Source organism: Psittacula echo, assembly GCF_963264785.1.
Source record: "Psittacula echo genome assembly, chromosome: 2".
In the NCBI taxonomy this organism is placed as follows: Eukaryota; Metazoa; Chordata; class Aves; order Psittaciformes; family Psittacidae; genus Psittacula; species Psittacula echo.
The window spans coordinates 122,942,107-122,967,469 of NC_137737.1; the positions used below are offsets into that span (position 1 = coordinate 122,942,107).

The 25,363-nt window shown below is 42.7% G+C and overlaps 1 protein-coding gene across 1 annotated transcript in view; it reads left to right on the forward strand.

Moving 5' to 3' along the window:
• CLVS1 (clavesin 1) overlaps positions 1-25,363 on the forward strand; it is a gene marked incomplete at both ends in the record, with an annotated part of 92,020 nt that extends 66,657 nt beyond the window's left edge. The window contains 3 exons of the mRNA XM_080610688.1: positions 9,014-9,124; positions 10,224-10,459; positions 25,276-25,363. Coding sequence (XP_080466814.1) covers positions 9,014-9,124; positions 10,224-10,459; positions 25,276-25,363 — 435 coding nt within the window. The remainder of the gene's footprint in view (positions 1-9,013; positions 9,125-10,223; positions 10,460-25,275) is intronic.

Below are 25,363 nucleotides of genomic sequence, written 5' to 3' on the forward strand. Positions count from 1 at the left end.
AAGCAGATTATATTCTATTGTAGACCTGACACTTCAGTTTGCTCCTGCCAAATCAGCCTTGTGACTGTGTGGGACAAATAACATTAAACAAGATCCCTTTCAGCATGGAGTGATAAGAAAGTTAAGCAGTCTTGCTGAGATTGTAACAAGGACAGAGACTGAATCACATGAATAATAAAAGGTGTTTTTTTTCCCCAGGCTTCTATTCTTTTGAAGAATAAGAGGTTGTACATGAAGCAAAGGTGCTGCTGCTGTCAGGGGTTTATCTAATACATCCTGAGTTGCCTCGTATTGAATCCCCCAGACTTGGGTTTCCACCATTGCACAGTCAGCAGTATTTTGACTCTTTAAAACAAAGTAGGTTACAGGGTTTCCTCACCCACTTTCACATACACACAAGATTAAAAATAACTGAAAAAATATCTTTACCATGGGGACATATAGCAGAGCACATTTGTGTTGTGCAAGAGCTAGGTGAAGGTCATCCTTCCATTTTAAAATGAGGATTCAATCCCAAACAGATTAGGGTAAAAACTTAAATTCTTACTGAAATAAGATGGAAACATAGCTTCTGCTTAGCAGATAGCCTGGAGAAAATGGGTGTGAAAAGCCTATGATACCTTCAAGGAGCTGTATGGAAAAGTCAACACACAGGATTTTCTTAACTTCTTGCTAGATGCAGAGAAATTTACTGGAAAAGGAATAATCTCTGCCAAATAGCTTATTTCAGTCAGTCAACAAATGCCAATAAAAAAAATTGCTTGATCATTTTTTTCTGATCCTCATCACAATAATATTTTATAATCTCCTTTACACGCTGCTCTGCATGTGAATGCACATGCAAAAGCTTTAGGATGATTCCATGCTTTGTTCAAGCCAAGCTACAGCAGACTTGTGCTCAGCACCAGATAGGTTGCCTAGCACTATAAATAACAAAATCTCTTTTTCTCCATCATCAGCTTTCAATCACAACGCAAGTGTAATAAGACTGTATGATTTCTGTGTGACACCTTGGCGCATTCATAGGCAAGATGAAAAGCTTTTCTGCAAAGTCAATGAGTCTCCTGAGAAGAAAGGCAAGTGCCACAAGACCTTTTTTAATTGCTTTTCTTCGGTTGACTTTAACTAATGCTATGGGCATTTGTCCTCACCATGGTAGTTTGGCCTTTATTGCCCCTTCACTCAGACACAGGGCTATTTTGGCAGAGAGCAGATACACAGATACAGCAAGTGGTGATGTGAAAAATATAGAATAAATGTCTTACATAAATCCTGTATGCATAACAGTGCATTCCGAAAAAGGCAGTCTTTGTACAGGGTTTTTTGTTTAAAATCCCAGTATCTAACAGGAAATAAGGTGCTGTACTTCGTCCTTTTCAGGACTGGCTTTTCGCATGCACTTGAGTGTCTCCTTTCAATAGCCTTTTAAATCCTAGTGGGTTTGCCTCAGTGTGATTTTCTTCTCTCTTCTATCCCCTTCAGTCCCTGTGCTTTCCACCACAGTGTCCAACAGATCTATTACCCTTCAGGATGAGTGCAAGGCCTGCCTATGGAAATAGAAATAACCACGGAGAGGTTTAAGTCAGGTCAGCAAAGGAAAATAGCAGATTTTGGCTACAGCGTTTAATAACCCTAATGAATTTTGTTTAGAGCTTAGCTTTGAAAAAATACTTAAAAATAATCTTTAAGTTGCTCTTTTTCAAAAAGTGCGTATTAAAAAATTGAACATGTTGGAGGTTAAGTTTTCCATGCCAAACTTTTTAACCCCAGCGTGCCTGGGTGGATTCTTTTTCAGGTTCAAGAGAATCAGGGTCGTCTTTCCTTAAAGCTGTCTTAATGCTAAATTTTGCTTCCATTTCTGGACATGTGCACTCTGCTGGTGACCATTTTGCGTTAAAATCTGACTACAAAAATACCTCGCTTCTTTATCACATCCCCAAAACTGAGAGCAACTCACACCACACAACCCACCAATGGCTCAAGCAGAGATAAACAGCATTGCTTTTACTTTTGGTGGTAGGGAAAGGATTGGAGAGAGGTCACTTCTTCTGGAATCCTGACATTTGCATGGAGACTTTCTTCTCATGATGATTTTGAGTGAGCAGTCAAATCTCATAGGTCACAGCCAGCCAAGGGAGAGTGAAGCACCACAACTGACCTGTAGTCGCACACTTCAGGCAGCAGCACCTGTGTTCATCCAGCAAGTTTCCAAGCCAAGCTTGCACTATGCCCATCACATTTTGCATTTCTAATTAAACCCTAAACTGCTTTCAGCTTTGGTGATCTTCCTGCTGCTTTTTCTTCCCCCACAACTAATTTCAAACGTTCATGTTCAGTGAGATACAGGAATAGAAGCGACCCAGCTTGCAGTCACCCTCACTTCAGGAAGCTGGATATAAATGTGTTTCTGAGCTACGGTTTACACCAAAAATCAGGACACTAGAGACAATTTAGCCCACTTTGCTAGAGCTGGCAGCAAAGATCATAGCAAGTTTCTAAACTAACTGTGAAAATTAGCCTTCAGCTAATTCATGTTCCTTCCCATGATGCTGCTTGTTCCTGTGACCCAATCTGCCCTTCCTTGGCTTAGTGTTTGACTTGCTCTTCCTGCTCCACCAGAAGCCTGATCTGGCCTTGCCTAATCTGACCTAATCTAGAGCAAACGGTGGCAGCCCAGTCACACACATGTATGGATTACTTCCAAATCAGTGTATCAGTGCTCTTTGTATTATTATTTTTTAATCATGTCTTGAGTTCCTCTCTTCTCTGCATACCTCCTCAAGCAAGCCCCTGAATGAGCCTGCTGTTTCTCCATCAATATAATTTATTAACCTTTTGCTTGGGAGGAAGCCTCAGTCTGTATCTTAAGTGTGAGAAATACTTTGAAATCAACAGGGGCACATTCCAAACAAAAAAGCAGCACCACGGTATGGTGTGTGTCCAACAGAGTCACCGCTCATGGGAAATTTTCTGTTCCTCAATTATTCCCAGCTGGTTTGGCAGAGGGTTTCTTGTAAAAAGGTAGTGAAGAAATGCCCCTTTTGCCCGAAGGTTACGAATTACTTTGTTAGACCAGATGATATGACAGCATGCTTCTATCAGGACAAATCAAAGTTTACTGAGCAAATCTGTGTTCTATAACCTGATTTATTGGTGCCATCTGCCAACACCCATGAGCAGATTCTCTGTAGGGCCTCACTAATGTGCAGTAATGACTGGGAGGAACCCACTGCAAATGGCTGAATTTTAAAAGTTACCGAGTGTAGCAGAAGAGATAACAAACACAATGAAAAATGTCTAGGAGAATGCATCACAGTGTTCATTTTGCAGTTCCACTTCCCTGACAGGAGTACTTCAGAGTACTCATCTACATATGTGGGTATGTGGTGCAAAAATAAACCAAGCACTCATATTTTCCTATGATTTTGCTCCAATCCTTTGCTACTGATGCTTCAAAGAAAAGAGAACGTTTTGGTGTGAGCAGTTACAGTCACAGCTTACCCAAACGAATGAGTTCTTCCCGACTGCAAAAAATCGTTTTTAAGGTCGTATTTGAGCAGGTCAGGACTGCCGTATTGCTAGCACTAATGTCTTTTTTTTAAACGGTTTTCCACTACTGTGCAGTTATTTCCAAGCCCTCTGTACTCTGAGGGCATGCCAAGGTAGAAACGAGTGAGTTTGCAATTATTGCCACAGGCAACATTAATTTTGCATACCCATCTTTACAAAAACACGGGGGAGCAGAAAGAGAACAGAAAGATGAGCAACTCGCCCAAATGGAGGTTTGAAACGTGCTGTGCTCAGAGCAGGGACGGCGGCAGCAGGTGAGCAGCAGCAGCCCTGATTCCCGCAGCCCCACAGACTCTTCGGAGAGGTGCGAGAGCATCCCAGTCCCACAGTCCCCATGGTTCCCAGGCCTGCTGCTGCCTCCCACCTCCTCCTGCCTGTGGGATTTCCAGAACTAAGCATTCGTCTCTTAGGAGCTACATTAAAATTAGAAGCTGAAGCTGCAGCAATGGGGGAGACACTTTACCTTCTCTCCTAGCACATACTGTACAACAGCCTGCTCTGTCCCCGTCAAGGGCACTGCTTGGTATTCACATTCTCAGGGATGTGTTTTTGATGGGCACAACCTATCCAAAATCTGACAAAGTTGTAAAATCTGGGGAAAACAACTTTCAGTCACTGCCACTTTTCATTTATGGTGCCAACCCATTAAAATCACACACTCACATAAACTCTCTGTGGAAAAACTATCACTGAACTATTAATAAAATCTTCCTGAACTATTAATACAGTCTGTGGGAGCTTTAATCCACCACAGGGACTGATTATGTAAGTGCACAGGCACAAAGATGCTGTTTTTATCCTCAGTTTAAATGACCTTTCATTTTCAACAGTTTTGTTTCTGAATGAAGTCTTCCTGAATCTAAGGGAAATTATTTTCTTTCAAAGGGAAATATGTTTTGATTTGCAATAAACTGGCAAGTATGGTTCAGATTAAAATGCATTTGGTTGGCAAGATGTGTATTTGCTCTTTTGATTGCAAAGGGTACGATTTGTGAAAGGATTTTTAAATCTGTGTCACAAAATTCAGACATCTCGTAACTTAGAAATATGCTATAATTTAGTTTCTGGTCTTAGGCAATTTGTCTATGAGGCCAATTTATGCAGTTCAGAAAGATGACTGACCATGATCATCAGGTTGGATTTATTCCTAATTTTGGTATTCCACAGGTAGCTTTGCTTTTCTACATCTCAGTATGAGGAGATGTTGGAAGATCATCTTGATTTTTAGCTTTCAGGCAGCTCAGAACAACACCACAGTAAAAGGTTTCTGATGCATACTCATGCCAAAAGAAATAGATGTCGTGAAGGCAAGAACAGGAAGAAGTAATGAAAAATTGTCTCTCATTCACCTCCTAAGCTATCACTCCTGAGCTATTTAACAGGACATTATGTACTGGGAGGCTTCAGTCCCAGACTCAGTTCAGAAATTCCCTTGCACAGGATGTCTGAGCGGAGAAGGGAAACAATGATCTCTGTAACATTTTGCTTGGATCTGCAAGCTTGAAGGCACTTCTCCAATCTGAAATAAAAGATGTATTGAGGCCTGTATTGGATTTAGGGATGCCTGTGGCACTCAAGTGTTCATTTCTTTGAGCATAGGAAGAGAATAACTGAAAGCAGTAAAGAAACAAATACATAAAGTCAAAAAAAGACAAATCAGGCAAAAGAATAGTCCCATCTATGGCACAAGTTACGTTAAATCAAGAGGAACAACTAAAACGCTGTGTTTGGATAATTTTCAATCTCTATGTTAGCCTACACTGCTCTGGGAAGGCGCCACTTCAGCATAGTTAGATATAGTCCTTGCTTTAGTTCACTTCAGGTTCCAGTGAAGAAGACCTGATCTGACTCTGGCATGATCTAGCTGCACAAGAAGGTATTTGAAGTCCTTTCACTGTTTCTTCTCTTCTGCTGAGTAGAAGTTGGCTAGATTAGCGCTGGGTTGGATGTATTTCTTCATGCTGCCATTTCATCTCTAGCAACATCGAATCATAGAATCAACTAGGTTGGAAAAGACCTTTAAGATCATCAAGCCCAACCATTACCATGCTAGTATGTCCAGCCTGTTTTTCAGAGAAAATTACAGTAGTGCCCACAAATAATTAGAGCAATTCCTGCGTGCTGTATTTTATTTATGCCATTGGAATAACATGTAAATGTATCCTCAGGATTGGGTATTTTTAACAAGGAATCAGGTTAAGGGAAGGCTCCATGATCCCAGGGTCCTTTTCACAGTAGGCTCCAAAAAATGTGCCTCATTATAAAATACACCTTCCCAAGGAATCACAAGACATGAAAAATCAAAAGAGAATTCCTAAAAGCAAAAGCTCTCCAGCAGAAAATCAATTTCAGCTACTTTCACCTTGCCCCAGGGAAAGCAGCAAAGACACTAAGTGGGGTGTGGGAAATGTCTCATACATCTTCCTGGAACTGCACAAGGCAGACCTCCAGACGGGAGCTTTTCTTTCCAAGACAGCTCTGCTCTAATTAGGGACTTGTGCAAAACTGGTGTGTTGCAGTTCCAAACAGTGTCTGGATGATTCCCAGATCAAATTTCTTCGGTTAAAAAAAAAAAAGAAGGGAAAAAAATTGTCTTTGACCTTGTTCTAATTGACAGCCTTACACATGCAGGTGGACTGAGGGATGAAGGTCAAATTGAGCTTATTGTGCCTAATAGGGCAGGGAACAAAAATCAGCAGAAAGTTACACACAAAAAAAGCCTGTTATTTGGTGGTTGTTTTTTCCCCTGGCCATCATGTTCACTTTTCAAGGGTATTTGTGCATTTTCGGGTATACCTTCAGAATGAAAAGAAAGTAATTGCCTTTAAATAAAATGGTTATATGAGGGACTTCCATGTAACAATGAATCTACTGATGTACCAGACGGAATCTAGTTTATGGACTGAACAATCTACGTTGAGTGGACATAAAATTAATTTTCTATTTAGGAAAGTACATCCTGCTCCTTAATTGACCTTTTCCAGAGGCTGTATGACAGTTTAAACCTCTGGCTGCTTTCTATTATTCTCAGCATTCAGACCTTTCTGGGTAATGTGCTATCATGAGGCTGGTCTACATGTTCTAAAGAAAATCCTCACATTGCCCCTTGGAAATGAAGTTTGACTGACATTTCTAACTGAAGACTGTGATTAGTATCATCTGTGCATTCTAGTGAGAATACAAAACAATTTTTCTTTCTTTCTCGGGTATGAATCTCTTTGTCTTGAAGTTTTTCCTCTGCTTCCCATCTCTCACTTCTTTACTCTCCTTTGCTTCAGACTCAGACTTGTCTTCCTCACTGACCTATGCTGCTATGGTACAGCCTGGGACAGTTGTGGCAGCTCAGCCCCAAAATGGAGTCCAGAACTTCTCCCTTAGTGATACAGCTTGTGGGATGGCAGCCAGCTTGACAAATACATAATTGAAAATTAAAAAAAGGCAAATATGGAACATTCCAATAATTCTTAATTATTTTTTTCTTTTGGAATTTTCTGTGAAAAGCTTCAGATCTTCAAATTTTCATTCCCATGTAGGAGGAAAGCAAGTGAATATGTGAATTTTGCATGACTTGGGCATTTTTTGCTTTAGTCTGCTCTAAACCCCAATTCTAGGTTATCGCAGGGTAGAAAATCACTTTGGGCTTCACACTTCTGTTGGTCAGTGTTTTTTAATAGGTAGTCTCAGACTCCCTCCGGCTGTTTCTCAGCACAGCCCAGCTGAAGTCACTGCAACCTGCAGCACTGCAGTAGTTTGTGTCAGTCAGAGTTGCATCCCTAAACTCTAATGAATATTGCAGCAGCAATGGAAATACAGTCATCTTTATTGTAAGTGAACACCTCAACAGAGCACATACCACCTTTAAAAAGCTAAGTTCACTGTTTATTGAGATTTAAACTGGCATCACTTTTTACACTGTTTGGCATCCTGCCTCCGGACTGGGCTACCCGCTATTCTTGCACAGAGCATCCAGTATTAAGATTTGTAATGATTTCAGGTCATCTGATGTATCTGAGGTGTGTCTTACACTACTGTATAGCAAAAGAAAAAAGTATCACTTAACGCCTGTGGCCACTCACAAGCATTACCTAAGCATGGTTTAAGATGACTGCCAGGGCAATCCATGGCCAGCGCCAAAGAGCGTGGTAAGTCCTGCCAAACTGTGCAGGGTGGTAGGAGGTGGTGGGACACATACATAGGTGTGAAATCTGGGGGCAAAAATGACCTTGAAGCAGAGCAGGATCTATACCAAGCAAGTATATAAGGGGACTCTCCGTATCATCTCACAAATCCACTTCATATCCTCACCAGCTGTGTTCAATTGTTCAATCTCTGATGCTCCAGAGGAAGGTAAGAGAAAGCCTCAGGATACCCTATGCTAATTGTGGAGAGAATGAACCTGCCTGAGTCTCAGAGCCAAAGCCCTGAAGGACGAGACCTGATTATGCCCTGTCTTTCCATGCTGAGCCATAGGGGTTAGAAGCACACGCAGGATGAGGACAGCCTCATCAGGATCTCCCTTCACAAGGGACAGACAGGTACCTCTCCTCTCAATGGAAGCAGATTTGCACACAGGAGCAGCGGTCGTCCCCCGTTTATGCAATGTGAAAAAGTCCTGGGCTGTTCCCTGACTGACTGACATTTATTAGATGAGAGTGTAGGTACAAAATACCCATCACAGTATACAATAACCTTTGAAGACATGCCAACAACCTCCTCTTTTATTAAAGCGTGCCAGGCTGGCTGAGCGGAGTAGGACACTATTGCAAACACCTCCCCACGGGACACTACCTGCATGCTAATGCCAAGGGTGTTTGTGCACAAATCGGCAGCGAGAGCTGGGCGAAGGCAGTTTCCATGGTGCTGTCATGGTGTGCTCTCCCCACACCTTCACTTATCAGCATTTCCCACCCATCCTCCTCCCCATAATATGCTGCTTGCTCACCCCGAAAGGTCAGCCATTGTAATGATGATTTTAGCAGGAGGGAGGCAGGGAGGCTGAGGGGTGAAAAGGTGAGCTGTGTGCAGCGATGTGCGTGGGAACCGGGGCTTGCCTTGAGCTGCACAATGAGAAACTAGAAAGCTTCCCCTCAAGGGAGCGGGGCTTATCAACCCCCTCTCTCTTCCCATCCCAGCCAAATCAGATGCCCTTGATGGAGTTAAAAGATGTTTACGCAAAGTGGCTGGAAAGCCTACTTTAAATCATCAGCAACTGATGTGTTAGTGTGTGAAGGGAAGAGACTGCCTCTGCTAACGGAGGAGACTGATACAAACATTTCCAGGCATCTTTCTTTTTCCATTTCCCTCCTGCCCCCTCCCAGTAAGCCCAGTTCTTGTTTGCAGATGGAAAGAGGCAGGCTTCTTCCTCTGACTCCCATCCTATTGACTGCTGGACTAAAGCGCCGCATCTATTAACTGCCTTCCTTTTCTTTCTTTCTTCTTGTAGGACAGCTTTCCTGCCCGTTTTGGAGGAGTCCATTTTGTCAACCAGCCCTGGTACATCCATGCGCTGTACACGTTAATCAAGCCATTCCTCAAAGACAAGACAAGGAAAAGGGTAATTAGACGGGGGGGGAGGGGGGGGGAGGGGGTAGGAAGCTGCAGCGGCGAAGTAGCCTTGTAGCTGCCCTTCTTTTCTTCGTTCTTTTTCTGTCTGCATTTTTCATATGGCCTCAGAGAATTGCTGCTGTTATGAAAACTTGGAGTTTGCAGTAGTCTGGATGGAATCAATAACTCAGCCAGAGCCCAGAAAGCTGTTATCACTAACAAAGTGTGGATACATTTTAATGGGACATGCTCAGGGATAAAGAGAATAGGCAATGTGGAGGAATTATCAGGCCTGGCTGAAGTCACTTGCAGCAAGGCAAACTTCAGCTCAGCTCTTTCTGTGAGGATAAAATTTCTTATTTCATTCTTTCAGCAAGTTGGCTGTTTTCACATGGTGAAAAGCCACCTGAAGGCTCTTTGCTCACACTGCAGAAGAGGTAGGGCTTCCCCACTGAAACCCATGCAGTCATCTTAGCCATTTGACCTCTGCGGTCTCTCAACCAAGCACTGGGTCATCCCTCAGGAAGCCCAGAGCCCACCCTGGGGTCTGTCTGGCCAGGCAGGACAAGGGTAGTATCAATCCAAAAGAAAAGATGGATCAGAGAGACGAATGTCGCTTCAGCAGTGCAAAATGGCAACACAGCCTGGTACACCCCTGGGAAATATCAGTCCTGGGGAGCAGGGCTGGATTGCCCTCTCGACACGGAATGCCTGCTCTTCACATCTTCTTTCAGTAAGCTGTACTGTCTCCCTTTTCTTCTCTCTGCTCTTGGTACAAGCCTCTATCTTCTTATAAGTAGCAATATGGTCATTATTACTGACTTTCACTTTCCCTGATCTGGTACTTAAGAAAGTGAAAGTGTCATGTGCCAAAAGCAAGTAGAGTGGGGTTTTCAAAAGTGTTTATAATGCCAGCCTAATTCCTCAGCTGCACACCCCAAAACTAATCTCCACCCTGCTCCCCACCCAAGCCATCCCTGAGCACTTCAGGAATTCCCACCTGAAACTCCAGTGTCAACTAATGATGCTCCACACCTCATTAGTACTGTTGTTACTGTACTTAACGGAGTAAGGAATCAATGATGACTTTGAATTTTCTTTTATCTAAGATCTTTCTTCATGGTAACAACCTGAACAGCCTTCACCAGCTAATACACCCTGAATGCCTGCCCTCTGAATTTGGGGGCACTCTTCCTCCATATGACATGGGGACATGGGCTCGAACGTTACTCGGTCCTGACTACAGTGACGAAAACGAGTATACCCACACCTCCTACAACGCCATGCATGTGAAGCATGCGTCCTCCAACCTGGAGCGGGAGGCCTCGCCCAAACCCATGAAAAGGTCAGTATTGCCTTTGAAATCACCTCCTACACATTGGCTTTCTGAGCATGTCTGGCATGAGTCTAGCAGGAAGGGCTCATCTGACTCAGAGAGAGGCTGTCATTTGGCAAGTGTTGACGGTAAAGAGCACTTCACCCTGGACTGCGTTCATGGTGTGGTGGGAAAACAGAAACCTCTCTGTGGAATCATAATTATTTCTCTGACTACTGTGCATGACAATGAGGGGAAATTAATGAGCCCCTTCACTGAGCATTACAGAAAGTATATCAGAGTGAGATGCTCTTCGGTACGGTATAGTGTGGCAGGCAGCACCACCTCAGTGCTGGTCCCTATTGCTGGCTGCTGCTGACCCCAGTTAACGATAAGGGTTTTACCTCCTCGGAAATGCAGCTTTTGTGCGATGAACACCACTGCCCTCTAAAGGGAAAATGGGTTAGACTCCTCTCTCAGCTTCTGCTCCAGCTTTCTCAGTCCAGCCCTGCTAAAGCAACAGAGCTGTTCTCTTAAGATCTCTGGGTTTTGATCTAGTGGTTGTGCATTCGGCTCTGAATGCTTAAAATTAAGCTTCTCGAGAGTATCACCCCCAGTAATTTGCATTGCTTGCAGGGATGGAGAGAGGAGGGTTGTACACCTGGCACAGGTTTGTGAGTGGTATGGCAGAGTACCATCTGCACCATCTGCAGTGACTGATGGCTGTGTTGCCTTCTCTGCAGGAGTGTAACATCTGCACTCACCTCACCCTCTGTGCCCCACTCTGCAAAACTGCTTTCCATGCAGATCGCAGTGATGCTTTCACTCACTGCTGCCACTTGACGAGTGCGGTGCTCACAAGCACAGCGTCACTCTGTGTGACAGGCAGAGGCCATCATTTTGACAGAGCAAAATCAAAGCTGACAACACAGACAAGCCATAATGCCACGCAATTAATTTTAAAAGTCTTTCATCTTCAGAGGAAAAAGAAATGTGTTCTTGATTCACAGTTCCTTCTCTGGTCAGAGGGATGCCACGCTGCTGGAGCTGCAGAGTGAAGCCTTGTGCTGGAAACGCTCACAGGACTAAAAGGGCCATGCAACTGCAGGGCTATGGCCCTTTGCAGGGCTGCAGCCGTGGCACAGTGAGGTGGTCATCTACATAGCAGTTCTCACTACTGACTGCTAGCCAAGAGGGGAAGCTGGGATGAATTTACAGAGCCAATCCCAGAGAGCTGATTTTAAACCAAGTTTGTTTTTAATTCTTTAAATATTAGCAGTAGAACACACTGAACGATTTTAGAAATATGCTAAGTATTCCATTGTTACTAAAACGTGTATCAAAATCGGACAATTTATATAGTTTTATAGAAAGAAATCTGCAGGTTTTTAAGCTCCAAACTGTTCTTAACACAGGTATCTACAAGTAAATCTTTGCTGAGGATCAGATCCTTGGCTGTAAAGAAGGGACGGTCTTATCGTGTCCTCAGGAGAGAACCTCAGCTTGAAATTGAGTTCAGTGCCAGAAAACCCTGCCTTGAGGCAAAGCCTTCTTTTATAATCCACTCACTAATACAAAAGTGCATTAATACAAATATGGTGAGCGGATGAATCTAATTTGTCATGTTGCCTCTGGGCAGACTAGGTCTAACTTTTAGCCTAATTTCGTTACTCGGCAGTTAAGTGAACCATCTGATCTTGTACCCTATGGTCATTACTAGCTCTTAGAGGTGAAAAGTTCACTGGTTCAACAGATTTTCTCCTATGAGTATTTGCTTTGATTCTTCTTCCCCTGAAATTACAATTTGGCCTAACAAGGTAAAAGCCTATGCTTAAGAAGCATAATTGTGTGCTCTATTAGATTTATTAGACCAGATTTATCTCTAAGGTCTATTGAAAGGTCTACAGATTTCTAACAGCATTACCTGTCTTTATATATCCCCCCCTTGCCTCTTTAGATTCATACATCACAACAAGAAGAGTCTCAGGCCATGGCTGAGATTCCTGGATATTCCAGGAAGGTTTACACTAGGCATAGGTGATTTCCTAGTATTAGTTTTCATCTCAAGTATAATTCCCTCACAAATGCCCTATAATTTTTTCCCTTATTAAGGTGATTTTGCAGTTTCATTTAAAGTCTCTCCTCCTCCACTCACAGCGTAAAAATGTTTACATGCTTGAGTAAATGTGGTAATTTTGTGCTTCTATGTTGAAATGTTTGGTTTAACAAAAAAAAGGTGTCTGACCTTTTCTTTGGCATTTATGTTCCTCTGGAAGGGGTAAATATATGAGCCTTCTTGGGTTTCTGTAATTTAAGGATGAAAAGTCTTGCTGAACAATTGTGGGTCTTCCCCTCTCTGAATTCCCAGGTATCACTGCAGGTTTACCTGCCCGGTAATTAGCTGCAGAGGAAGGTAGTGCTTAAGAGAGGTGAATTTACCTCAGAGGCTGGGGGGACAGTGGTTGTTCTACTCGCTGACATGAGGCACCATCCTGCTGTGTAACAAGGTGCAGGGTTGTGGGTTGCCCCTCCTGGCTCTGAGTCCACTTGCTGTACAGCCATACAAGCATGTCCTTGCTAGAACTGCCACTGGACCAGTGCTGTGTTAGAGCTTTCTTAATGTTGGAGCTCAGTGCTACTAAAATAGCTTAGAGTCTTGCACTGTGACCAGAGACAAATGCCCTTGTTAAATGCAGTACTGCCATCCTACACCCAGAGACAAGCTCACCATGTGCACAAATACAGTGCCTAGTGATTTTAGTAGTGGAGATGCTGAGAAACCAAGACAGGTATTACAGATCTCAAAGAAAAATGCCAGGAAAAGGACTACTTTCATGGCCACTTAATCTATGTTAGAAAAAGAATGCGGAAGGGAGAAAGAGGGCATTTTAAAGATGCGCCTGAGACTAAACCGAAGTCATCACCTGAAAGTTAAAATATGTCTCCAAATGCAAACCAGGAGGAAATGCAGCACTCAGCAGCAGTGGGAGGGAGTCAAGCTGGAACCAGTATGTGCCCATACTTTGGCTTCAGGACTGACAGCAGTGTTTTGGCTCCTGTCATCAGGGCAGATGCATATAAACTGAAACAGGTTCACCTGAGAGTTGTGAGGAGACTGAGAAGAGCGGAGAGCATGTTTTTCCAGCAAGAAGCTGTTGAACATTGTGGTTTATTCAGTCTCACAGAGCGAAGGCTGAAATGGATATGATAATTTTCTACAAATACAAGAAGGAATAAAAACTGGGGAGAGAGAACAGTTATTTGACAGCCTAACTGATACACGAGTGAAAGGTCTGATATGAGGTGGCTACCACTGATCACGGGAGGCCACAGGAGACTTTGCCTCTCAAATTCTCATTAGATTCTAATTTCTGCTTCCCTTAAAAGCAATGGAATCAAAACATTATCTTCTCCCCAGCGACAGGCAGGGGTGTTTTCTCTCTGTGACTTGAAATGCACAAAATTTGTTCTCAAAAAAGAGTCCTTGTTTACTTCAAAAAATGGAGGCATTGTAGATGGGGAACAGATTGAAAATTCTCTTAGAAAAAAACTCGCACTGACTCTAGTTAGCAACACGATCCTGAAAATCTTGAGATTTGACAAGTTTCTGTAATATGGAAAATCTGTAATCAAAACCATTGCAACTGGCGTTTTCCCACCAGTGGCCCCATGAAGCTCCACTGAGGCAAAATCAAAACAGTGGAAATTGTACTCCCATCTGCAGTATTATCACACACCCTGGGAAAAATCCCAGAACCCAAGTACTGTATGAACAGATGGGAAACAAAGCAAACCAGCTGATGACTCCATATAATGAGTCTTAATGGCCAGGGGAAAAAAAACCCACAAAAAACAACGATAACAAAAATCCATTCAGAATGTATCTGTTTATTAAGATTCAGCTCAGTGAAGTTTGAAATGGGCCAGGTAATAAACATGCAAACCAGCATTAATAAGGTAATAGTAAAGTTGGTTCAACCCAAGAGATTGGCCACATCCACTTGATATTCATGGGAGCAGCAACGCAGCAGACACTTTCTCTTCTTGAGCCATGTCTTCTGAATGGTCTGTATCCATGTAGGGAGCCTGTCACTTATGAGCTGTGGGATTTGAGAGCAATGTAGATGGTGTGAAAATTCAGAGCACAGGGAAGATAATCACCTCCCCTTCAGCTGTGGCCAAACCTTCAGCGAGACCTGATGGTCAGAAAGGGGCGTTGGGTTGCTTTAGTCAAGAGGGAGCTGACATAAAAGCAAAACATTTGCCTGAGGCACTCACGCTGGCTTTTGTTGACAAGCTGTTTTTTTTGGAACAGCTGGAGGTTTTATCTGGATGCGCAGTGTAATGAATAGCTATGGTGGATGGTTGAGGATAGCAGCTAAAGAATCACAGACTGCTCTCAACATATCACTGTGCAATAGGGCATAATCTTTTGGCCAGCCACAGTGGGAGAAGCATGACAGTAGCTATTTGAGTACCTAACATCAGTGAGCGAGCATCCCTGATAGGAGAGATGGATTTAGTGACTAGAGAAGATATGAAGGAGCTCAGTTCTTTGAAGAGTTTCCTTTTTCCCTAGTATCACCCTACTCTTACACTTGGGTCCAGCAGCAGCAAGTAACCTGCAGTAGCACATTACCTCCCTGTGACTTGCTTTCCCTTAGAATATCTGCCCTTCTGCAGCTGCATCTGGGTCACTTTTTGATATCTGAACTTGCAGTTCAAGCGACAAAGACTGTTCTCTGTCTTCGCTTGTTCCCTGTGCAGTCACCAAGCACAGCCTGAGAGCAGAATGTTCCTTCTCTGCCCTCCCAGGTATCAAAAGAGTGCTCGCTTTTAAGCTGCTGCTGGTGCAAACAGATCTGAAAACCTAGTGCAATTTAAAATTTCCCTGCAGAGAAAGTAGATTTTACCTAACAGTTACACATATGTTCTGGCCAAACAACCTGTGCTGTTTAATAAAATTTATTTAATCAAAGTTTAAATAAGAGTAACTTTAATCAAATTTAGGGTTCAAAATTATTTTTAGGATAATATGGATTGAAGAGAATTGTTGTCACCAGGTCAGGCTCATTAGAGACTCAGGAAATTCATAGTTAGAGTAAAACTTAAAGTAGAGCCAAGCAAGCTAATTGCGAAAATGTACAATTTACGCATCGAGACACTATTACCTTTTTCTGCTGTGAAGTAGAAACTTACAGAATCATTGAATCAATCAGGTTGGAAAAGACCTTTAAGATCATCGAGTCCAACCATCAACCAAGTCCATCAATAAACCACGTCCCTAAGCTCTACATCTACACGTCTTTCAAATACCTCCATGGATGATGGCACAACCACTTCCCTGGGCAGCCTGTTCCAATGCTTGATAACCTTTATGGTGAAAAATCTTTCCTAAGACTTTTTTAAGTCTAAACCTTTCCTGGCACAACCTGAGGCCATTTCCTCTCACCTTAAAGGATTTGAGCAGCTAAAGATGCAATGGCTTGCCTAGTGGTTCTATCAAAAGCCCCTGTATTTAGGCATTTTGAAATACAGTGAAAAAAACTGCTGGAATGCGTTGCCCCATGTTGTTGAGCCAGAGCATGTGGAATTTTATGTCCTAGATTAGAGTGAGAGTTTTAAAGTACAGGTTAGGGTTTGGCATTATTGCCTCCTGATGTGTGTGCTTTCAAAAAGATTGATCTATGAATGAACTTGCCTGCCGAAACTAATTGTTGGTTCTCAGAAATGAGATCCTGCTCCCAGCAGGAAGGGTATCACAGCTGATACACACTGATGCTGACTTGAACAACTTTAGATCCAAAAGGGGCCATACATTGAGGTGACTTATGCAAGGGTTTTATTTATTCAGACTGGTTCCTCCATATTCCCGGCTGGGCTGTGCAAGGCAGAACTTTCTAGTTGTTATCCTTAGTGTGACCTTAATGGTTCTTCACCATATGTTTCTGTTTTTATGGGTCATGTTTTATGCTGGTTCACAGTCAGCACCAATTTACTGCAGAAGTAGTAAAATGCCAGCAAATAAAAATCAGTATGAAAATGCGTGAAAACTTCTCACTGCCCGTGGATGGCATCTGCATTGCTCTGCTCATGGCTGGGGTGCATTTCCACATGTGTTGGGGGAAAAGGGAAATACTGCTTTGTAAGCTTTCAGTTAAAATATCTCACTGTAGTATATGAGACCTATGGTGCGAGGCTTATATTCACTATTTTATTATGACTTATTTACTTTGAAAAACAGAGAATTTCTGAATGCTTCTGCAGAAATGCTTCCCCCATACACAAATTACGAATGAGACATGTCTTGATAGTAAAGCAGGTGTCCTGGGGACATGCATACCACATAATGTATGCATTATCTAGTAGTATAGATCATTAGCTGTTGAATGGTTTTATACCTTTTAACTGGAGTTCTGCTAATACATCAGAGAGAAATGGAAGGGGGTCAGTGGATCTGGCGTGTTAGCAGGTCCCAGGGAGGCTGCAGGGGAGACTGTGCAGAATATCCTCAGGAGCCAGAAGCTAGAGAAGCTGAAGAGGAGATCAGTTGCAAAGCCACAGCTGACCCAGTTACAGGAAGGACAGGCAGCTTGGTGCTGAGGTCCCCTGGGACAAGGCAGGAAATTGGTTGCTCTCTGAGGGAATTGACAGCATGGGTTTCATCTGCTCACAGCACTCAATTACCATTGCATGGGTGCACAAACACAGGCTGGAGGTGGGAATGGCAGAACCAGTGCTGCTCAGGCTGCCTAAAATATTGCATTGTAAATTATGTCTTCATCTGACTATAAATTTGCCAAAAGTTTTGTAGTTTTGATTAGAGACATGACACTTAATAAAACAAATGGTTTTACAATGCTTATGTCTTTTGCTGTCCTGTGAAAAATCCACCTACATCTGGCTGAGTTACAAGCCTTTGAAAAGGCAATTCACATATGCTCTGTAAGAGCGTATTTAATTTCAGCACTTAATGACCTCAAGGATTGCCTCGTGTTTTAGCTCGGCCTCCCAACATAAATAAACTTGTTCAGCTTGGGCTGATGATTCAATGCCCACAACGTGCATCTCCTGCCTAGGCCATAGGGTACTGAGGGTTTTTGAAATTATAACTTCTACTTGTGATCACAACCTTCCCTGCACTAGCCCAGGCTGTAGCAAGACAAGGAGCTAGGATTTGAAAGACTGACAGCCCGTGCTCTGGGGGCTGCATCTCTTCACCGTTGGCAGGAGAATTGGAGAGGATTTAGTACTGAACCCAGCTGGGATACTGGGAATTTGGGTCACTGGGATGGGAGCCACAAGGCAGACTGAAAGATAAGGCAGGCATAAAGGAATAGAAGCAGCTGGGCTAGGAAGCACACTTGATGGACCAGCAAACAGTGATGGTAGGGGGAGGGCTGATGGAGGCCAGGAATGGAGCTTTGCTTAAGCCTGTTGGGTACAGGCCTGGAGAGGCAGATCCTGCTCTCCTCCTCCCCTGAGCCCCTGCATCAGCCTGGCAAGTCACTTAAACCAACCTTCACACAGATGGTGAGATTGAACATTGCTTATTTTCAGCTTGCCAAGCTAGAGACTCTGGGGTCTAATTTCCAGAAATACTCAGCGCTCACCTGCAACACAAATCAAAGGGACATGTGCTTTGAACACACAAGCTGCCACATAATGCTGAGCACTCTGCAAAATGAGACCCTCTCGGCGTTGGGAAATGGGCACCCCACATTAGAGGAATACTTGGATCCTAATCTAACTGTGCTTCAGCTCTCCACATGAGAAATGGAAATGAAAAAAAATGCTCACAGTTGTGCTATGGCAGTAAATGAATTTGCATTTAAGAGGCACACAAGTACTGTGTTGATGAACTCCACAGAAAAGCTCAGGAGGGAATTAACAAAGGCTATCTTCAAATTGAGGCTTGGAATAATAGGCAGCAAATGTGTCACAGAGCCACACGCTGAACTGCTAGAAGAAAGCAAAATAAATAGCCACTTACCAGCTTGGCACTGAATACCCTGAGCACTGAGGGAGGAAAGAGCCCTCCAAGAAAGAACAAGGAGTGCTCCTGGGGCTAGGGCACACTCTGGGGGTCACAAAACCCCCACATACCCGGCCATTTTGGCTCTTCCAACTGTGTTGGTGCTTGCTTTCCATCCTAAATTGTAGATCTGCAGGGTTGCTTTCATGATGCAGTGCTGTTCTTGTTAAGGACAGGAAATTTCTGATGTAGCACAGGAGGGTAAGAATACTGACATCGTTTGCTCTTGGGGTTTCTTCTTCCCTTTTATCGTAGAAGTGAGGAGACTGTGATTCAGTGGCAAATCTGGTTGAGGTACTGGGAACTGGAGTCACTGGAATGGCAGCAAAAAAGGCAGAAAAAAGATGAGGCAGGTGTAAACGTCTGGAGTGTCTGAGCAGAGAGACTGGAAGATGTTAGACTAGAAAGAGTGCTTGGTGAGGAAGGAAATTGAAATGATCAGGAAAAGCAGGAATGTTGATGAAAAGTGCATGTGTGTAAGTAATACCGATAATGTGGGAGAAGAAAATTCTGTTCATTAGCTGGCCTGAATTTCTTTTGTTTGGGTGTCATATTCTGCACAGCTTTTAGCAGCTCTCACTGAATCTGCTGTAAATTGGTGTTGACTGCTGCCGCAGTGTTGTCTTTATTTGGCCCCATAACTAGGTTTGCATACTACACCCTGGGCGGTTAAGGGTCTTCCAGGAACTTCTGTTTGAAGCAGGTGCTCCTATTCCTTCTACGTGAAAAAAAGCATGTGGATGTGTCAGACTACAGCAGAAAAAACAAGCTCCCACCCATGTCTTTCCCCTCTCCTGGTCTTGGGATGTGATTAAGTCAAGATCTTGACACAGAATTTCAGAGCATTTAGGAGTAAGAGATACCAGGTACAACCACACTGATGAAGAAAACCAGGGTGTGCACCCTAGTTCTAAGGTCAGTGGCACAGACTGACAACTCCTGTCTTCATTGATCAGGATTAGCATCTGACAGAGTAGCCTGGCTGCATTTGGCCTACATAGTGCCTGCTCTTGCTCTCCCCTGGGTCTCAGAGGACAGGGTGCAGAACTGGCTGGGCCATGGTTAGAGCCAAATGTGGTGCAATATCATCCTTACCACTATTTGGTGCACACCCTGCAGTGAGGTACGTCCAGGGTTTGTGGTCAGGAGAAGCAGCTGGGGCCAGCTGTTGGGAAAGGAAGGGTGTGGAGAGAACTGAAGGGCACAGAGAGGATGAGGGGTCTCATGCTGAGCTTCACTCTGCAGCAGCCACATCTTCAGCAGCGCAGATGCACTCACACAGACTTCACCACACACGGAGTTAAACAGAGATCTGGACCATGGTCACCCCTGGCTGTGATGTGCCAAGGCAGACAGAGACCTCTCACTAGGATGTGCTAACCGTCAGCACAAAGATTGTCAATACTGCCATGGTGGCCACAAAACCAGCTCCTATTTGGGAAGTGCAGCAGCTTGTCACCATTGTCCCGTGGGTAAGCGCTGGGCTGGCATAAGGTTAAGCCAGAGTTTTCATGCTCTGACTCAGGACATTGGTGGATCACTTAACCAACTCAGCTGTGCTCCTGGACACAGATGCTGCTTCATCTCCTTGAAGTGCTGCGGTTCGTATGTCAAAGCTGCCCCTCCAGGCAAGTCTCTGCTGCACAATGCCATGCTGCCTTGATGCTGAGCCGTGAGGCAGTGCAAGTGTGGAAGCTGCAGAGCTGCATTAGCAAGAGATTTCAGCAGGGCTTATTAGCCTGGGCAGAGAGCCACACTTCATGGCTTCTGGGTTGGAGTTGTGCACTGCTGAGCAGAGCTTGCCTACATCTGCCTGCACCACCCGCGGGAGCATACATATCTTTCAAGATGCCTTGCCCATGCATTTCATTTTCAAGTGCTTTCAATAATAAAAGAGTACCTTTAGCACGATTACTACACACATGCACATCTGCATTCTTTCTGTAATACTGGGGGGAAATCCTTGGTTTTGCCACCTGATGAAGGCATAGTATTGAGGTGTGTTGCAGAGCACACCCAGGGGTGCTGCACCCACTTCTTTAGGCTGATGGTGAGTGACGAAGGTGAGAAAGAAATGCCAGTCAGACCTTGTAAATACAAACATTTACAGGTGTGATCTAAAAAAATGCTTATTATGTTCTATAAAGGCAATGAATAATTTGGAGATGAACATCCCTGAGTTGCTGGTGAAATGGGAAAGGAATTAGAGGGAAATGAGCAGATGGGAGGTGCGAAGTGGATGAATAGAGTCACACAATGTGGTCTGATTGATTGGCTGCAGTGTGTCACTCTGACAGCTTGAAGCCTCCTGCACATGGGTAAAAAACCATGCCACCCTCCTTTTTCCTCCACAAAACCCTCCAAAGGAATCCTTGCACAATGTAATATGTCCTTGCTCCTGTGAGCTGCAGCACATCAGCATTGTTGTGATGAAAAGCATAGAATGAGGAATCAGAGAACAGGAAAATGTCTTAAGGCAAGCATGGCATGGTACGCTGGCAGTTACTGTTAGCTCGGTGCACAATTTTAGCACTTGTTTTTTTATGGGAAACAAAACTGATACCCAACAGACATCAATTCTTGTGAGCTGATTTGCTCCAGCTGTACTTTGACAGGAGCCTTCTGAAATCAGTGCAGCTAGAAGGCATGCATCCAGTCTTCTTACATATTTTTTGACTCAATTTGAGACAGTTGCATTCAAATGACCACACACATAAAGCCATCTGCTCTCTTAGATATTGATGTACATACCTATGCAGTGCTGTCATTTGAAATATATGGCTGACCTGCTGGAGGAACGGCTGGGTAGTGTTGATTTTCCAGATTTCCAAATATTCTTGCTGAAAAGTAAAACAACCATGGGGAGTTTGATTGACACTTTAAATGGAGCACACTCAAATGGTGTTTAAGGCTTCAGAAATGAGACTGAGAATTCATTTCTCTTTCCATTTTCATTTTGCTCTCCTAAGCAATGTTACCTAGCCTTGGAAACTACACTAGGAAAATCTGTGGGCATTGACTTGTCTATTTATTACTTCAGAATTAGCCAGCTCAGGGCCTCGCACAGTGACTGTATCATATGCGATGCAATTATCCGCTTGTGTTAAACTTTAACTCAACCATACCCTCCACACCCAAGCATCTTCCAAACTGGTTACTGAGAATTTTTAGCTGAGAAAGGAAGAAAACCAGAAAGCTTTGAATTCAAATATACTCATTTAGAATTCCAAACTTGCAGCAAACACAGGGTATGTGCCACATACCAGTGTATGTATAGCACATACACTGTAATGAAGTATTACTGGGTATCACTGAGAAGAGTCTGGCTTGGGTTCTCTACTACACCCCATCAGGTATTTTTACACATTGATATTTACCATTTTAGATCAAAATGGCTTAAACTTAATAGAAGAGGGTGCTTTGGTGTTTTTAATGCAAAGATGGTTGCAAATTAAAAGGACTAGTCAGGGGAAAGGTGCTTAGGTGCCTGACTGCAGTTTATTTTTCTATGGGAAATTAAGTTGGAGTTAGATACCTGAAGGCCTTTCAAGCACCATGATCAAACTCTACTTAAAAATTAGAAACATGATTGTAAAGTTCCCTGAAGAAAATGTTAATGCAGCTAAACCAAGTAGCAGTGCTTTTAAAACAGAAACTAGTCTTAGTCCTAGGTTCAATACTGGAGTTAGCATACAAATCCCACTAAATAGTGTGTAAACTTGCACAAACCTAGAATATGACCGCTGTCCTTGAACCAAATGTGTTAGATACAGAAAGGCAAGATGACACCAACGTATAGGGTGCTTTCTTTCAAATAGTATTTGTCTCATATTAATTTCTACAACCACAAAATATAGTTACCGGTCGGTTGAAAATGGTTTCTGCAACAGCAGCCTATTGCAAATCATCTTTTCTCTGTCATTAAATAAAGTATATCTATGGAATACATATTCCAGGATGTTCTAGGCCCATAAGACATATCTTTCACACTGAGTTATTACATTAGATTGTGAGCAGCATTGATATATACTGCCAAAAAGCTTTTCTGAGCATCTACATTTTTAATATTTACCATAAATGAATATGGAAAAATTATATTAGAATCTTGTGAAGAATTAAGGAATTTTCTCTTTTTTTCCTATATGAAACTAAAGTTAAAAACAAAACTGGGAACATTTTTCAGCAGACCAAAAACTGATGCATTTGGAAAATGGAAATCCAAATACAACAGTAAATCCTTTATTGTGAGGTCTTAGAAAATACCAATGATTGTTTAAATCACAATTGTGCCCTTCAATAGATGTCTGAACTGTTTATTTTAGGATAGGGGTCTAAGAAGCTTCTAGCAGAAAAGGAAAAAAGATTGTTGCTGCAGAACTTGGCAGATAACTAAAATCTCAGCTGGATCTCTATATTATTCAGAAGGGCTGGACATTGCGTTTGAATCATTTGGCATCTTGAGCTTGGAAGTCAGGTGGGCTGCTGCTTGATGCTCCAGCTATTTTGGCTCTGTCTGAAAAGAACAGTGTAGCACCTGCATACAGGGTTTGGGACTACGTTGTTCCTGACCTGATGTGCATCTGAGTACCAGTATGGAGAGAAAACCGATATCTTGCTATTATAGATGCAAGAATATATTTTTTGTGTGCGTAATGAGATGAGAGAGATAATCAGCAGTGAACATAAAATGCAAAATTGTGAGATTTGTTACATGTGTCTTAGAGCAAAACTTTCTGCTGTTCAGCCTGGAGAAGAGAAGGCTGTATGGAGACCTCATAGCAGCCTTCCAATATCTGAAGGGGGCCTACAAGGATGCTGGAGAGGGACTTTTCATAAGAACAAGTATCAATAGGAAAAATGGCTTCAAGCTGAAAGAGGGTAGATTTAGATTAGACATTATGAAGAAGTTCTTAACTGTGAGGATGGTGAGAAACTGGCATAGGTTGACCAGAGAAGCTGTGGCTGCCCCATCCCTGCCTGTGTTCAAGGCCAGGTTGGATGGGGCCTTGAGCAATTTGGTCTAGTGGAAGGGGGCTTATGAGTATATGATCTTAAGGTCCTTTTCAACCCAAACCATTCTGTGATTCTATGCTGGCAAATGCTTCAATGGATCTGCATTTTAGAGCAGTGGATCAGACAGGAACAATACATTGCTGACAAGTATTAATAAGGTACTATTTAATAAAAATTTAAACTGGTTGTTCAGAAAAGAAAATAAGGACCTGTTAATGTTGCAATTTGTATCCATTCTGTACCAGTTGCAAAGCCACACAATGTTTTTGCTGCCACATACTAGAAATATGTAAATTGTCATTTTGCCTAATCTCCTGAACCAGCTGCCTTTCTATATTAAAATGCAGTCATAAACATCACGTATGTCATATTACTGTAAAATACACAGCAAAAACATTTGAGCAAACATATTTTCTTTGAAAACTTTGGCATAAAATCTTCCCATTGAGCATCCGGTTTTTGTTATCTCTCTTCGGAGACATTTTTTTTAATGAAATTTTTTATACGCTTTAATGAAAGCTCCAGGCATAAGAATAAGAAAAATAATTACACAAGTTATTCACAGTCATGGTATTCATTCCTGATCAAGTGCTGCAGTTACCAAAGGATGCAATTTATTAATGATTCTTATCAAAAGAGAGGTGATATCTAATCTCATGAAATAGCTAAGGCTTAAACTGAGGTCACCATAATGAACAACTGGGAACTACAAACAGATCCTATAGGGAATGAGAGCTTCCCCTAATTCTAAAAGCTATCCATGAGAAAACCGGCTCGTTAAAAATATATTATGCACTATGCAAATGCATGGGCTTGAAAACACTACCCCTATGTTTGAAAAAGCTCCCTTTTTAAATCTTCCAGATTCACATAGTGATTTTGCTCTAAAGCTTATTGCCCACTTCAAACTGGGAGGCAACTCCTAGCCTAAGCCATAGAAAATGGAGGATAACAAATCTCTTTAGCAATAAACTCAACAGTTCCTCCTTCCACAGCACAATGAGCAAACACTGGAGCACACAGACCTCAGAAAATGAAATAGTGTTTAATTTTCCCACTAGTTTAAACCTGTTAAGCATTTGTCACTACAAGAAATCACGATGCTCCACTTTCTCTAGTGTTTATTCATTTATATGTTGGGTCTGGTTTATATTTTTTCAGCCAATAACAACAAAGGGTAAATACTGCTTCCCATCTTGAAGACAGAAATGAATTTTAAATAGACTACCCCTGAATAAAGTTCTCCAAGGGCATAGGCAGGGAGATGGATAAAGCACAGGACTGGGCACACCAGAAGCTCTTTTGCTGTTGGCTTCTTCATTGATCTTGGGAAACTCATAGATGTTTTGTTCCTTAAACCTCTACATAAGTAAAATGTGATTTATCTACTTTAGGTCTGTAACAAGCATGAGCTGAGACTCACTTCTGCAAGCACTTGTACAGATGACTTTGCTTTCTAACGAAAAGTTGCACAAGCAGCTTTGCCTAGAAAGACATTAAGCACCAACAATCTCATGGTACCTCAGAATCAGGCCTTTAAATTGCAAGGTCTGTCCAGCATTATGGATGGTAGCTAAGCGCTAAATTATAAGCATTTGAGATCTGCAATGAGTCATATCCCTGTTCATATTTAAAGGAATGTTTCTCAAATTCCATATGAGTTCCACAGAAAAGAATTAAAAGGCCATTAAGATGAAAATGGACAAAAGCAAAAACCATAAAATGAAGCAAAGGGACTCCAGGAAGGTGAGTGCTTCTGCAGCAGCCTTTGCTAGCATGCATATCTTCTTGCTTTCAGGTCCCAGTCTGTGGTGGAAGCTGGCACGCTGAAACATGAAGACCAGGGAGAAAGCGAGAACACCCAGCCACTGCTGGCTCTGGACTGA